Here is a 17,515-nt window from a genome sequence, read left to right as displayed (position 1 = left end):
GTCATCTTTCTACAATCAAAACTGCCTGTTAAAAAGATTCTTAATGTTAAAGGTTATATTTTTCTCCACTTGTGTATTAAATCCTTCTTCATGTTAAAGGATTTAATATTCCAGCAAAAAAAAATAATTGTAACAAACGGAAAGTAAAAGAAAGTAGATGTTTGAGTTTATTCATGTGACTAAGTTAAACTATGTTGCTAGTCAACAAGGTAAATATCAGATTTAGTTGTGGATTTTTTTTAAAGCCTGGACCTCATAGTCACCTATTTTATATTTTGACATCAATGCTCATTAAAATAACTGAGTTAAAATAACTAATATGAGTGGGTGATAATATTAGATGCTTTGTTTGTACCTTTGCACCTTGCTTCTGTACTATCTACCCTAATAAATAGTTTTGTTTGGTAGTTTAAACAAGTCTTTTGTGATTTACTGTAGGATGATGTGTTCTTTGTGAATACTAAGGAAATAACTGCAGGAAAGCTAAGCACAAGATTATTAGAAGAGACATGAAGAGAAAATGAGAACTAGTCTGTTAGTGCAAAGAGCTTTCAGATGGAAGTTAAGTTGGCATTTTTTTGGAGATAAAGATCGCAGAGTCTGGAGAGAGAGAAGAAATCCCTGTTGCTGTCAATGTCATGAGCTGGCTTTGGTCCATCAAGTTTACTGAAGTCCAGAGTCAGCAGGGCTGTTAAAAGTCAATATTTGGCTTCACACTGCAGGCCTTGATGCTGAATTCTGATTTATTTGTGAAATCCGATTTTCTTGTTAACACTTCCAAATATATGTGACTTGTATGTAATTTCCTCTGTGAACTGCAGTCATACAACGCAAGCGTCCGGCATGCGCTGTAGAGAATGCAATGACGTCATAGGCCAGCGTACTCTGTGTTTAGAAAGTAAACATAGATGGTAGTGCCGGCGCACATCTAAAGATCTTTCCCAACCATAAAAACACAATGTTTTCAAATGTTTAAACAGAAATACTGCTCTCAGCATCATCATCTACGATGGTTGTTGTTTTTCTTGCCGCTTCTTCATAGCAAGAATAGTAATCTTTGTCGGGTATTAATGGCGTTCAGGTTGGATGAATGTGACCTGGCCGTTCAGACACAGGTTGCATTTGAAAAGATCAGATTAGTATTGGATTCAGGACCACATAGCCAAGTGGCTTGGGTCGCATTGGAAAAAATCAGATCTGTTTTGTTCAGACTGCCATGAAAAGATCAGATCCAGGTCGCATGTGTGCAAAAAAAATTGGATTTGGGTGACTTCAGGCTGCAGTGTGAACGTAGCCCTAGATAACTTTATGTCATGTTCTGCTCTGATAGCTGGCCTTAATTGTTCATTTCACTCACCTGCCTAGTCTGCCCAGTTCCTAATCATCTCTGATCTCATCCTCCTGCTGCCTCCCCTTATATTCGGTCCAGCCCAGCTCTCTTGGCCAGATCATTATTTTATTTTCCGTTTGTGTCCTGTCTGTCAGTTTCGTTTGGTTAGATTTATTTCCAAAGTTCCTTTCCCCAGTTCCAGTAGGAGATTACTCTCGAGCCCTTGTCTCCAGGTGAGTTATATCCTTAACCAGTGGTGAGAGCGTTTCAGCATTTCCTTAGTTTTCCTGACTCTGTTCCCTCTAATCCACTGGCCCTGTCTGTCCCCGTCTGATCTGTTTTGCCTGAACCTCGGTTGGTCTACTGCTGGTTTCTGCCTGTCCTCCCAGGTGCGCTTCTGTCTGAGCTGGTTGCTCGACACACGGGACTCTGAACCTGCATACATGCTCTAATCGATTCCTAGGACCCAGATATGTACGTTCCTGAGTGGATCGGAACCCCTGACCAGATTGCGGACTCCTGGATTCCAGAACTACTCCAGTCTGATCTGAAACCCTAACCTGGATCGGAGTCCTGCCTGCTCACTGGGGTTGCTGCATCACGGACGGCTCAGGGCCGCACCTCGTTGGCAGTGCATCGGCTGATTTTGCCTATCATTAAGAGGATGGACTGAACTGTTAGACCAAGTAACTGACTCCCTCTGACAATCATCTTCTGTTCAGATAATCGTGGTCACTTAATTGTGTTTATCCCTAAACCAGGCTGTCAGTGATTGGGCGGTGCCCCGCCCCTCTCCTGCAGTCGCTACAGGTCCGCAGATCCTCAGCAGCCAGCTTCAGTTTGGTTTCAGTTCTGATTGTTAATTTAATAAACATTTTGAACTTTCTTACTGACTGTCTCACCTTTAATTCTGGGTCCATCTGTCCTACTTTATGACACTTTAGGCTTCATTGTGCTGTTGATCTTTACAATCTTTACAGTAATGCCAGTTTCATTTTCAAGTAGGACTTTAACCCTGCCCACAAAGTCTAAGCATAACTGCTTTAATGGTGATGGTATGATGGTACAGCATGATTAAACTATATAGTAGAAGAAGAGGTTCAACAGAACAAACCATAGACTGTTGCTGTTAAACCATCCTTGGATTCGTAAATTGAAATTAGACTGACCCAATCTGAAAATTGTTGAGAAACCAAAGTTTTTTTGTTTTTATTATGTTTCTTATCAAAATCAACTGAAATTAATGTTATATTTCATGGTGTCTGTAATAAGCTTCCAACTATAAAATCTGGGCAAACATTTAATTTACTGAGATGGTTTGACATGTTAGGCTATACCGCTGTAGAATAAATTTCAGTCATGGTGGAATTTCAACGTCACAAACTCCAAGCTCAAATTATCAAATTTCACTTATGTAACATAAGACAGAAAAGTATCAAAGAAAATATGAATGTTACAGAATCCAAATATGCTGAATTTTCCAAAGGTGACCACTAAGAACAAGACTGAACAAGTTGTTTTAGAGATATAAGATGAAAAAAAGACAAAGCAACATGAAACTATGAATCTTTGGTTTTGTTTGAGTTTGGGGAAAAATGTCTATAAACCCTGTTTTGCTACATAGCTGATCTTCTATGTATGCTTTTCCTCATGCCAAGTCATTTCATGTTCTTTGATAGCCCCACCTCATAAGCCTTTTGTAAAGAACAGTAAAAGGGAGGAGAGGCCGAGGATAAAAAAGACTGACTGAAAGTATAAATGCTCATTGTCTCAAATCTTGACTCTCACACCATGTTGCTCTCTGTGTTGTTGTTGTTTCTGGTGGTCTTCGGTTCACAAGCCACCAAATATTAAAGCATTGTGATTACCTACTAATTAGAGAGATGGACACAATTGGACCTATGCTATTAGTTTAAGATACTTCAAACTCTATTATTGCATCCAACACCCCATTGCTATTAATCCACAGGTCATCATTTGGCACAAGCTGAGCTTTGTCTCTCTTACAGACAATGACACATACAGTTGCAATGGCAACTGTGGAAATGAGACAGTGCAGGTGGAACTAAATGTGTCAGACAGCACTGGTGAATGGTGTCAGTGAGAAGGCATAACAATTCAGCTGGTTTCCAGCACTGCTCCATTTGAGCTTCTGTGAGTCATCAGTGCCCATATTTATATTTGGTGAGTGAAAGCAGTAATGGAAACCTTTGAAGACACGAGGGGTGGAGTGGAGTTAGTGGGGAAGGGGCATTAGAGATTGTTTCAAACACAACAGCACCTCCTAGTACGAATAGTTTTTTTTTTATTTCCATACCAATCTGTGCATGGAAACAAAGACTTCTTAATAATTGAAACTGTAGGTTGGCTGGTAGAATTGGATAACTGGGATTCTACACAATATTGTCTCCTTATGGTTCCATCAATCACTGCAGAGGATCCTCAGATCATTACTTTGCTACTGAAAAATGCTTTATTAATTTTGAACAGGGTTGTAATAGGAAGAGCACCTTTCTTAGTTACTTTTTTCTCATCAGACAACAGATTTTTGTTTCCCTAAAAGTCAATGCTAAAGTTAATCTTAGCATTAATATTGTTCCTCAGTGTCAAAAATTCATAACATGATTTATGACTTAACACCACATTGATGCAGTAACTGATGCAAGATGAGACCAAAACAAGTATTGAGAGCACAGAAATGTCAATAATTTTCAGAATTATTACATTTTTATGAAAAATATAGCCTTTTTTATTAATACTTGCTGATGGAAAACATTTCTAAGTCTTATCTAAAATGAAATTGAGATTCTGCATTTCTCATTCAAGTCTGCATTTTATTAAATACCTTGCAAGAGAGGAAAAGCACATTGTTGTCAATATTCCTGCCATTTCTGAATCACACAGGTTATCCCTATCTACATAACAGGGAGAGATCTCACAGAGAAAATATAGAGTTTCTCACATAGTTTCTCACAAACCAAAGCATTTGTTGAAATAACACTGAGTCTAAGAGAGTCCAGGCTCTTACCAAAATATTTAAAGCTGGTAAACAGGTTCTGTAGCTCCAGGTAAGATAAGACCCGCATTCAGCCTTGTCTAGCAGGTGCTCTGATAGAATGAATACTTTTAAAAGTAAATACGTAAAGATCAGCACTCATAATACACAGGAGACAAAATTTGATGGTAAATAGATTTTCAAACCACATACAATAATCAAATTTGCTGAGAAACTGAACATTTGATTATTTTCTGTAAATGTACCACAATTCCCAGAAAAATTTTGTTCTTCATTTTACTGAATCTATGAGTTGAGTTTGTTAAATTATTAAAAATGTTTTACTTCTTCATCATTTAGTGCTTTGGAAGTTTTGATAAGGTAAATTCAACTATCTGGTGATTGTCAGTTTCCGTTCTTTTTCTGAAAGAACGGAGCAATTACATATCCGAAGGATATGTAATTGCTTTGAATGCAAATATCTGTCACTGGAGAAAGACTATGGAACCATTGTACAAATGGTAGGTGTTCTTTGGCTTTCTTACCAGCAACAACAATATTTCTTTAACTCCTTTTTTTGTCCTTTTGATTTTTTAGATTAATTAATGATTTCAGTTTTCAGTTTGTAACTCGTTTTTAAAGTAAAATCTCAAGGAAAAAAAGTTATTTCACACTATTTGTAGTGAAAAACTCAATTCGGTATTACCTGATATAAATTATTTCCACTCTATTGCCCCTTTTTTCCAAAACTGGTCAAATAATGGTGTTGATGGAATCATCACCAAAATCTATGTTTATGTGTCAAAATTCATAAAAACCCAGAAAACATCAACAGTTAATTTCTTGTTATACATGATCTAGCGTACGCGCCAAAGAACGTACGAGTGATAATAATTTTGTATATGATTGCAATGCTTATAAAAAAAAATAACATGAAATAAAATACTGAGATTGTTTAAATGGCATAAAGTGCAGCTTTGATAACGATTTCCTTCAAATCCTTTCATAAGTTTATAAGTAAGGAACAGCATTTGTCTGCATTCTCTGTTGTTTGTTCTGCTCTTACCTTTTTCATTCACTCTGCACTCTGCTTTCTTATTTGATCAGGAGATTAAGACTTCAAGTGAGGCATGGCTCACCTTTTCCGTGTTTTATTTCTGGACTCTTTTGAGTCCGATGCAGAAGCTATCAATAGTTCCTGCTGCCGCTCTTCAGTTTAGGGTGCAACGCTTTGTTTCACCAAATAATGTTAAAGAATCTTTCAAAAAATTACTGCATCCGAAATCCAGTACTGCAGAAATACTCAGATGACTCTGCAATCATTGGGTGCATTGAAAATGGACAAGAAGCACAGTACAGAGAGCTGGTTAATCGCTTTGTGGTATGGTGTAGAAACAATCATCTGATCATTAATGTCAACATACAATGCAAATTATTATAAAATTAAAGAACAAACAGGAAAAAGTGTTAGAAATATTTTATTTATACTCCGTTTGTGTTTCATGGGTTGTGTTTTAATGAACTATTATGATGTATAATGTGTGATTCATCTTTTATTAACTCTTGCTTAACATTGTTCCAGATAAAGGTCATGCAACCGACAGGTTGTGAAGGAGACCTGAAAAGCTGAAGACTGCAAAGTGGAGATTGTAAACTCTGCAGACTCCTTCCTATTCTCCTCGCGAGTAACTAAATTAATTGTCTCTGTGTCTTCTTTCTTTCCCTGTATGTATGTATGATGTTTTAGGTACTTAGACTTGACAAAAAGTTACCCGTGCTGGGGTCGTGACGGATGATGGAGCCTATTTCCAGCTGTCAATGGGAGAGAGGAGGGGTACACTCTGGACGGGTTGCAGTCCATCGCAGGGCAACACAGAGACAAACAACCATTCATGCACACATTCACACCTAAGGAGACTTTAGAGAAGCCAAATAACCTAACAGTCATGTTTTCAGACTGTGGCAGGAAGGCGGAGTACCCGGAGAGAACCCACACATGCATAGGGAGAACATGCAAACTCTACGCAGAAAGATCCCAGGCCGGGAATAAATCCCAGAATCTTTTTGCTGCAATGCAACAATGCTACTCACTGCTCCACTGTGCAGCCAGCAACAAGTTTAATTCTTTTAACATCAAGGGAGAAGAAGTGGAGGTGGTGAAGGAGTATACAGTAAATACCTTGGTGTTCACCTGGACAACAAAAACAACTGGAGACCCAACTGTGCAGCGGTCTGCAACAAAAGGACAGAGCAGATTGTACTTTCTCAGGATGTTAAGGCCCTTTGATATTTTCAGCAAAACGCTACATATCTTTCATAAGTCTGTCATGGAGAGTGTGATCTCTTCGGCTATCATCTGCTTGGAAAACAGAATTAGAGCAAATAACTTCAAAAAGTTTAACAATACGATGAAGAAGTTCTAGGAACTCCTCTAGAACCTCTGGAGAAGATTTCACAAAGAAGAATTATTCAGTGGAGAAAACTATGGACAACAGTGGGCATCCTCTTCAGAAAATTTTTAAACAACAGCAAAGTGTCTTCAATTAGAGGCACCTTTAGATCCAGTGCAAGGCAGACCGCTACAAAGATAATTTCTGCCTACAGCTATCAACACCTTCAACACCCGTTGCCTTTTCTATCCCTGCTTCTTTCTGTATCTCTGCTTCTGTCTCCTTGAACCTCAGTCGTCCTCGGCAGATGGCCGCTCACACTGAAACTGGTTCTGCTGGAGGTTTCTTCCTGTTAAAAGGGAATTTTTACTCCCCACTGTCGCTTCATACATGCTTGGTGTGAGGGATTGCCTTTGAGGCAATGAACTGATGTAATCAGCTTGTTCTCCTTAGATAGAAAAAATGTAAACCAATCTCACTTTATGATCTGGTTGACTTATCTCTTTAAAGTACGTTGAGATGACATATACATTGTGAATTGCGCTATATAAATTTCATCAGCAGGTTCCTAGTTGATAGTTTTTCTAATTTAAAATGATGGCTGGAGATTTTTTTTTCTGAAGATCAAATTTAGTCTTTTTAGTCTGACCATTTTCCACTCGTACTTTACAATGCATATTTAAGTGATGGTAAGAAAAACACATTGACAAATCTTAGGTTGAAGGAGAATCTTTCCAAACCTCCTGTTATTGCACAAGATGAGCTTTTCTAAACCATGTTGAGAAAAAGGGGATTTTTTTTTACCAAAGAAATCCAGTCATGTGGAGAGGAATGCAAATGAAAAGTATTGCTCTCACAAAACCATGTTTATATTTATCTTACCACTGTTACCTGTCATGTCCCACACTTTATGTCAGTTTTTAAATGTCAGTCTTGTTTATTTCTTGTATATTTGTATATTGCAGAGAGTAAAAGTAATTTCATTTCCCTTGTATGTCTTGTACATATGAAGAAAATGACAATAAAAGCTGACTTGACTTGACTTGACTTTAAGAACCAGTTGATCAAATTTAAAGTGTATTTAGGAAAGATGGTATCCTCTTTTTTTTCTCTGTCTTCTCTGCAAATCAATTAAATGGCACTAATTAAACCTCTGAGCAGAGAAGGTCAGACTTAGGCAAAAGGTATTTTCCAAATACACGATAGGCTTTGGTCATTTCATTCAGGGTTTTTAATCCAGAAATAACAATTCTGTTATTCAAAATACTTAAATTAATAAAAAAAAAAAAATGATTTCCCTCACTCTTTTATAAAAGATTATCCCTGGCATCTTGGTTCACTAGACAGTAGGTTTTCTTTTGGTTTTTTTTTATGTCTGATCTTTATCTGACAGTTTCAGGAAATATCCCCATACCAGGTGATTTCCTCGTTCCACTCGGTGTTAAACAAGTTGTTTGACAGCATTCCACAGTGAGTCAGTCCCTAAACTGTGGGACTGAGGCTGAGGAGTATAAATGTTCCTCTTCTCTGTTATCTCCTGGTGTTTGTGACAAGACACTCACTGCCTCATCATGTTACTCTTCTTGGTGCTGCTTCTTGTCGGCTGTTCAGAAGCCACTCATTTTCTAGGCACAATGATGACCTACTACCCAGCGGAAACTTTATCAAATGGCTCAATCTCAGTAAGACAAGATTTTTTTTAGAACTTTTCAGTCTAACTTTTGGTTTTTATGGTACTTCATATGTCTTCTGCTTTATTTGACAGGTTATCCTTCGTTACAAGTTGAACTTTGTCTCATGCATAGATTTTGATATATGGCAATGTAGTGGCAACTGTGGAACAGAGAACCAGACCCTTACATTGACCAAAGTTGAGGAAATTAGTGGTGAATGGTGTCAAAGAGAAGGAGCAATAACTCATCGGCTTCCTAACAACACTGGATTTCAGACTGTGTGAGTCCTCCAAAATATTCTGATGAAGTTTAGAATATCATTAAGAAGTGATCTCATCTAAAAATATATTTTCCGAATGCTATCCACCCAATACAAAAGTGCTTATCTTTCTTTTTTTTTTTTTTAAATCTACATATTCTATTCTTATAAAAATTAACATATAAACAGTTTTCCGAGTTCTTGCTGATGTTTGTGGATCTGTACTCACTGTGTAACATCTACACATTCTTAATGTCTACTGCAGGTTGGCTGGTGGTAACTGGATAAATAACATCCAAAACAGTGTTGTATCCTGGAGAGCTGTGACTAATGTTGAACTGCGGACGCGGTCTGACATTGGAAAACCAAACACATCGCCACAGACAACCATTCTCCCAGCTCTGAGGTAGGACATTTAACTAATGTTAAATGTTACTATTGTAGTATACCAGGATACATATGTATAAAAATAACTGTGACAGGAATCTCTAAAACAATAAAAAGTCAATGTAAGAAAAAAAAAATTTTGTTGAAAACTTAATTTTCCTAATATTGTTGACAGGTTTTTATACCTGTGGAGTAAAAAAAATGAGCACTGAGAGTTGATATGCAAGGAAGAAAAAAAACGTTTTATTTTACTCTGCAGAGGAGAATGGTACAAACCAGCTGAATACAGCTGAGTGCGATTCTGAAGCATTCAGAAACACACCCCTACATTTCAAAAGAATCCACAGCATACACACACATGAACATTGAATCTTCCCAAGAGAAACACTTATTTTATCAACAGACATAAATTTACTCAGATAAACATTTCAGACAACTGTATTCCGTTCACACCCGAAACAGGGCGGGAGAACGATAAGAGCATAAGTTTTAACCATAGCATGAAGGAGGCTTTGTGAACTCATTATTTCTAATGACCTTAGCCTTATCTAGAGTAGGGAGGGGAGGCACCTGCTTTCTGTCCCCCTAAACAGTATAGCATAGTGAATGGTACAGAATTTCTCTATCATTACTTCTGTTCAAATATTTTATCACACAAAATAGGCCAAGGAAAAACCTTGATTCCACATACCTCTCATCATCAATGGAAAAACTTATATAATCTTCAAAGAAATACATTTATGCTATAACTGTTGACAAGATTTTTGTTTGACTTAAGTGCATAGAGGCATCTCAATAAGTCTCTAGAGAGTAGAGCCAGAATCAAACTGACAACTTTGATGTGATATTAATTTAGATTTTTTTCTTTTCCCAGGATTCCTTCAAACTGTCCCAAAATAATTGATTTACTGGCCTTTGACCCAGATGGAGATGAAGTTAAATGCAGATATGGAAACACAACAGAGTCAGAGTGTAATCCATGCAATCCTCCATCTGTTCTCATCCTCTCATCTGTAAGTAACTAGGTTAGCTGTGTCTAAATGATACACACAGTTGGGGGGATTTGATAATATCACACATTTATGATGATATTATACAAAAGCTCAAAGTTTTTTTTTTTTTTTTTTGTCTTGAACAATATGGCTTACTTTATTTTACTTTACATTCTGCTCTACAGTGAAAGCTCCTGTCCTCTCTAGTTGTTTAGAAAATGGGATTATAGAAATACAGAGATTGTAATCATAGGATGATGACGTTGATTTTTACTGTGCAACCACCAAAGTAATCAATGCAGATGGACACATGTATACTATAAAAAATGTATTCTGACCCCTGCTGTATAATATTTTTGTCTGCACTGAATTCTAAACCTGGCTCATTATTTCTTGCACTTTTATTAGTGATATTTTTCTCTGCCTCAATTTCATAAAAGAATAATAACATTAGGATTATGAGAGGGTTAATGTACAGGTATATAATTGGAAATTTTCAAAAGTAGGCAACATAAGCATGAGTGCTCAGTTTAATCATTAAAAATGTAAACCTCGGAGCAGAGCTCCTGTAATATCAACATCCATGAACTATGAATAACATCCTCATGTTGTTTTTGTCTTTGTCTGCCTGCAGACTTGTTCTCTGAATTTTACCGCGAACAACTCTCCTTCCAGCAGTAGTGATGTTCCATATGCAGTCCAGTTGGTGATGGAGGACTTTCCCACACAGAACATCAATTTGACTCAAAATGATGGTTCACAGGAGATGAAAACGACCAGTGATGCCATCAGCAAGATACCTTTACAGTTTGTTTTGAAAGGTACAGTCAAATGCTGCTGCGATGTTTGAAAAAGTCAATTTCTCATCTTAATGACTTAAAAAAAAGCATCTCAGCACCTTTGATCGAATAAAATAGCACCTCTTCAATCAGTCTAGAGTTGTTAAACTACCTAAAGTCCTTAAAGCAACGCAGAATTAAAACTAGGCTATACAGTACATGCTATATGGAGGTTTTAAATTTGGATTTAATTTTCTGATAAATAAAAAGGTTTGATTTTTTGTTTCTCAGACATTCATGACATATTGGCTCTGTTTCTTTGTTTTCGTTTGTAACCCTAGTGGCCCCAGCAATACCATCCTGCACAGAAGGTCTCTATCTGCCCAGATTTATTTTTCCAACTCCAAACCACAGAGATCAGCTCCACGCCTCTGTTGGTCAGGCTCTGGAAATACACATCAGCGCAGTGGCAACTGCGTCCACGTAAGTGAAAGCAAGGCATATTTCAAGAGAATCATCAATATATAAAGTTCAAAATTAAGATTTTCCAATGTATTATTCTGTTCTGCAACAGAAAAAGAAGTTATTATTCAAAGGGTTGCTTATCTATGTCTAGATAACACTTCTATGTCTAGATAACACTTTACTTTTTCCTGGTTAGACTTTTCTTTCTTTCAAGTAACGTCCTCTAGCTTTAACAGCAGAACATCATTTCATAAAAAAATGCTAATTGTATTTTTTTTTTTTACTTAAGAAATTTACTTTTGTGGATCTATCAATTCCAAAAACAAAATACCTTATTTTTTCTTTTTCTTGGATTTATAAAACCTCAAATTGCTGGTGAATAAATAGTTTTTGGCTTAATAAATAATAATTCTAATAAATTCAGCCTGTAGTTTTAAAAAACAACAAACTTATCCCGGGATGCAAGACTGGTGTCCAGTTAGACGAGTTTTAGTGGGAATTTTATCTAATCGGTCACGTATCATAACCCCAACCCTGATCAAGTTTTGTTGTCACAACAAGAACAAAATATTCCCTCCTGGGAATAATAAGAATAAAGCTACTTTGAAGGAAAACTAGCTGACTCTCTGACTGTCAGGACATAAATGATTGTTGTAAGGGTTGTAAATAATCTGTTTTCTATTTGTTAATAGGATCGCCAACCTCCGGTACAGTGGGCCTTACAATGTGGTGAAGAATTCATTAGGATCAGGGAATTTCACTCTGACTTGGACGCCATCTGCAAGTGAGGAGGGACAGAGTCATGCAATCTGCTTTACTGTCCAGGCAAAGTGAGTGCCTTTTCTGATGAACATCATACTATTTAAAATGCATATGATGTTAAGTAAAGAGGTGATTATTAAAGATATCTTATAAGTATTTCAATTACATTGCACAAGATTTTCCAGATGCATATTTTTTTTACTTTTTTTTTTAACAGTGTCCTGTGTGGCAATGTGGCAATAAGAATAATTGTCTTGATGCCAAAAAGAGCCCAACAGATTTTACTTTCACAAGTGGAGTAGTACAGCTATCGCCATATTGCTCCACTTGTTTCATGCATATAAATTGCTGTATTATAATTATGCAGGGAGTTTTGCAGATTATACGGACACTGCAATGTAAGTAGAACAGGGAAGGAAAAACAGAAAAAAAGGAGAAAACATGAAAGAAACTGGAGATAAAAGGAAGATAATGATAAAACATTTTCAGTCTGCTTCATCACCTGCAAAGAGATAAAAAAAAAGAACAGCTCAACCAACGAACATGGTACGAGACATACAATAAAGTAACACCTAGATACTATCGCTGAAGTATAAGTAGTATTATTTAATCTGACATGTACTCTGTGTTACCTGAAGATACCAATATGGGCTTTCTGTATGGAAGTGAATCTCTAAGTACCTGGAACCAAGCACCTGTAGTTGTTTGTGAAAGTGCACTTTTGCATGTAAAGTTTATCCAAAGAAAAAATGCTCAATAGTGGTTGTGGAGAGCCGAAGAGGCGCCCACCCCAGGGCACTGACTCCATGCAGATTTGAATGAGATCCCCACTTCTCTTAGAAAACTATAAGTAATGAGTTTTAAAACATATTATTCTCTCCTTCATTTTATTTACATTCGAAACAAAGGAGACATCACACCATCTGTTTAAGTAAGAGGCAATTGTAAAACAGATTTTCAGGATTTCAACTAAAAACCAAATTAAACTGGAGTTGATTCCAACTATTGCTAAGGATTTTATCCTAGTGACTAGAAACATTAGTGTTACTAATTATGGACAAAAGTCACTATGATTATTTTTTAGAGAATGCCCTGTATCTTATCTTCAAGCTAAAATGTTCAATATTTTGCATTTGGAACATCCTCTTTCACAACAGATAGCAGATGTACAGGTAAGCAGAAGGGTATATTGCTAAAGGAAGTTAAGCTGATTAGTTTAGGCTTCCTGTTTTATACATATAACAGCCCCTTGGCAAAAAGCAGACATGCCTCTATAAAAAAAAATCAAAAAACAGTTTGCTTTCTAAAAGCTTCTCCCAGGTTTTGTGCTCTCTCTTATTTCAACATAACATTCATCCATGTATCATCTATCCATCCATCTTCCCCCACGTATTCCGTCACCTTTAAGGTGGGGCCGGTCCCTATCTCCAGCAGTCTACAGGCGAGAGGGGGGGTTAACCCTGGACAGGTCATCAGTGTGTTGCAGGGCAACACAAACATACAACCATGTGCTTACACCTAATGACAATTTATAAAAGCCAATTAACCTTACAGTCATGCGTTTGGATTGTGGGCATATTTATATAATAAAATAATGCATATTATACGAATTGTTCTAAAAAGATTTGGAGCTTTTCAGCTTCAACTGCAAATACAATAGAAGGATTATCTTACTTGTCATTCCCTGCAATTGAGCACCAAACATTATCCTTTTTAGAAAATACTAGTAATATAGCTTTTGCTTCTTACCTTCACAGTGTCTCCAGCAGTTTGTACGACTCTGAACTTCGGTGTGTTATTGTCACAGTTGCACACAGTGAGTGACGTTTTCTCATGTTCCTTTTATATTCAAATTTGTAGGTGGTTTTATGCATGTTTGATGTTTTTGTGGATCTGTCCACAGCTCCAACACCCACCACAACACCCACCCAAACAAACACCATAACACCTGTCACCACAGCAGCCAACAGGACAATCACCACAACAGCCAACATAACAAACACCACTACACCCACCACAACGCCCTCCACAGCACACATAGCACCCACCTCATTACCTGCCCCCAATACAACAACTCCACTTACAAATACAGCTTTTTTCACCACTGAAAATACAACTACAACACCAATGGCATCCACACCAAATATAACTTTTTTCACCACTGAAAATACAACTACAACGCGGATGGCATCAACACAAGCTGCAACAACTTCTGATCCAGGACCAGGTATGTAAGAGAAAAGTAGATGTTTGCTGAGTCAGTCGTGAATATACCATATTCTACTGCAGGTGAACGGTTATAATAATCTTTATGGCTTTGATAATAAATTTGTTTCTCTTTTTGTATAGAATACATTATTGCTCTGAATATGAAGATCTCTACCACACTTTCTTTGGAGAATGATGAAGATACCATCATATCACTGGTCAGTAAACTTCTTGTCTTTCAAACAAATGATAACAAAGTTAGTCAGTTTCAGCTTAACAGGTTTGGCTGATTTGCCTGTGAAGCCTTAAGTGGTTCTTTTTACAAACCTGTTTAGTATCTCCTGTTTCCATCTCGTTGTTTAAACATGGCAGACCCAGCTTGCGTGAGCAGTTCATGCCAACTGGGAAATAACTTACATTTTTCAGAATAGTTTCGATTGAGCTCACAGTGATAAAAAAAAAAATGTTATCTACCTGTGTTTTATTTTTCTTTAGATCAAAAACAAACTTGTTGAAGAAGGACTGCCTTCCTCCATAACTGTTCGTCTTCTGAGTGGCAATCAATTGGTGGTTACAACAGCAAGCCCCTAGAGGAGCATCTTGAGGAACTGATCCCTGCAGGGATATTTAATGGAACCCCCAATAATTAACCTAGAGCCTAATCTATTTTATTTGTCCTTTATTTTATTTTTCCATCCATCCATCTATTGGTTATCTCCAGGAGAAATTTGGCTAGAGGTGGAGTAAAGCCTGTTTGTCAGTGTATTTGGGGAGACACAGAGACCCCTAAGACAAATAACCAGGTCCTTTTTGGTCCTAGAAGTGATTTTTCTGTCTTGTCAAAGTTCAAATGTTCAAAGTCTCAGAGTCATGACCCAAAGAAAATATTCCTGACAAAATGGCAATTCCTGACAATATGTATATATACTGTATATATATATATATATATATATATATATATACATATAAAACTTTGCCCTTCTGCCATAACATCCTGGGGAGATATGATCAGGGGGAGGCCAAATTCAACACTTATTGTTTGAGAGCAGGCTGCACTCAGCCTTGAGTCTGTTCTTGCTGGCTCTACATGGCAAATCCAACATTTCAAATTTGTTGGGCTTCTCCGCCTTGAAGCGAGCGTGCATGTCCAAAATGTTATCTCATCTCACCTTGGAGTTCAACCACTGCAGCCAGCATACAGCTCAGCTCCCAGTCCTGCTCATTCACAGCCTTTGTGAGCACATCAACCACTGCCAACAGACTGATCAATGCTCAAATTGCCGCCAACATCCCCTGTAATTGTAGATACATCAGGTATCCTCCAAATCAAAACAGGAGAAATCCGAGTATCATAAATCTGAAAATCCATTCATTCTCCACTGACAACATTGTAAAACAACCCATCCTCCAAGCCTTCCATGAGTCCATGGTGTATTTCACAAAGTATTTCCTGGCAGGACAGGAATTGTCTCCTTTTGCCTGTCTTCCAGTTGAGAAAATTTGATCAATTGCATTGAGAGTCCATTGTTTGAATTCGGGTGGTATGAAGAGAGGGCTCAGAAAAGACAGAACACAGCTAAGCAGGGACAGATCGGGCGGTTACAGAGCAGCAGGAAAATGCGACTGCTTCCTTCAAGAGTCAGAATAGAAAGGAACAGAAATGCACGTTCTTTTTATTGTTGTTCGAACATTCAAAGTTCTGAAGTTGAGATTTTCTCCATAGTCATATAGACACTCTCTATCAGTAAATACTTTTTGAAAATTTTCTGTTACTGGTTTTCTTCAAACTTTATATTTAAACTGTTTTGTTTGAAACTCTACCAAATCTATAAATAAATTGTTGGTATGACAGTAAAATCAACCTTGTGAACTATTCAGATGGCTCTTTTTTGTAATGTGCATAATGATTAAAGTAAAATTTTGTAAGTGTTGACTCATACTTGACCAAAGTAACTTAGATATGGCAAAATAAGTGAACAGTAAAAAAATATAAAGGGCAAAGGAGTTTAGAATTTTTTTTAGCATTACAGAGAACTGCAATACTTCTAGCTATTTTAGAGTTTCCAATAGATCTTCAAAACTCCCAAAAACTGAATTTCATCACTCTCTCCACAGTCAAGTTATCGATTACTATGTGTAAATAGCTGTGCCTTTTAGAATTCCCAAATAGCATAAAATTTGTTTTATCTAAATTTAGTGATAATTTGTTAATATCAAACCACTTTTTCAACTCTAAATGTATTTCTATCAAAAGTTGCTGTAAATTTTCACTTGTACAAAAGATGTTTGTATCATCTGAAAATAACACAAAATTAAGTGTTTTGGAAACCTTACATGTATCATTTATGTATAAGATAAACAACTTTGGTCCCAATACTGAGCCTTGGGGAACACCACAAGCAATGTCCAAGCACTAGGATTGGAAATCACCCATGTGCACAAATTGTTGCCTTTTGCTGAGATAACTTTTCATTCAGTGCTAAAGTAATCCTCTTAGACCATAGTGCTTGAGTTTCTTGATGAGTATTTAATGATCAGTTGTATCAAATGCTTTTTTTTAAGTCAATAAATAACCCAACAGCAGGTTTCTTTATATCTAATGTACTGGTCACGTCTCCTATTAAATGAATAACTGCCAACTCTGTGGATCTTTGTGACCTAAATCCATAGTGACTCTCAGCGGGTAGTTGGTGTTTACTAACAAATCTATCCAGTCTGGCCACAAATATTTTTCTCCAAAATTTTGGAGAACTGTGGAAGTAATGAAACAGGCCTGTAATTTGTAAAAATATGTCAATCCCCAGATTTGTATAGAGGGGTGGCTTTTGCAGTTTTAATTTTTTGTGGAAATATACTTGACAGATTACAAATAGATGTTAGTGGCTGAATAATGTCCTTCACAGCAATCACCTTCTTTATTATTATTATGTCAATACCATCACAGTCAGTTGACCTTTTATGTTTAAAATCATTTACCAAATTTATAATTTTATTTCTCCTTCCACTGCTGTGACAAACATGGAATCCTGATTTCTACTAACTAATGTGTCATTTAGTGTTTCACATACTGATGGCTGTCAGATTTTCTCAGCCAGTTTAGGCCCCACACTTAAAAAATATTTATTACAATTATGAGCTATCTTCTCTATGCTATTGTGGTTGTTATCAGTATCTGTAAAGTGTTGAGGAAAGCTAGTATGTCTGGAGGTTTTTCCACAGTTTAAAGATTTCCAGATACCTTTAATACATTTTTTATTTCTATCTAACTGTTTGCT

The 17,515-nt window shown here is 36.9% G+C and overlaps 1 protein-coding gene across 1 annotated transcript; it reads left to right on the top strand.

Moving 5' to 3' along the window:
- Positions 1 to 8,238: 8,238 nt before the first annotated feature.
- On the top strand, positions 8,239 to 14,867 carry LOC119792400 (flocculation protein FLO11-like). Its single transcript, XM_038299021.1, has 11 exons — positions 8,239 to 8,397; positions 8,481 to 8,668; positions 8,913 to 9,053; positions 9,909 to 10,047; positions 10,661 to 10,847; positions 11,147 to 11,288; positions 11,963 to 12,100; positions 13,790 to 13,848; positions 13,936 to 14,259; positions 14,382 to 14,458; positions 14,736 to 14,867. Exons 1-11 carry the CDS (start codon positions 8,287 to 8,289, stop codon positions 14,829 to 14,831), a joined length of 1,602 nt encoding a protein of 533 aa, XP_038154949.1. The 5' UTR covers positions 8,239 to 8,286; the 3' UTR covers positions 14,832 to 14,867.
- Positions 14,868 to 17,515: the final 2,648 nt, after the last annotated feature.

The sequence above is a fragment of the Cyprinodon tularosa genome, unplaced genomic scaffold (genome assembly GCF_016077235.1).
Source record: "Cyprinodon tularosa strain WSP-4 unplaced genomic scaffold, ASM1607723v1 ctg419, whole genome shotgun sequence".
NCBI classification, from domain to species: Eukaryota; Metazoa; Chordata; class Actinopteri; order Cyprinodontiformes; family Cyprinodontidae; genus Cyprinodon; species Cyprinodon tularosa.
Note: the sequence above shows the minus strand (reverse complement) of the source record. Positions and strands in the feature narration are given on the sequence as shown.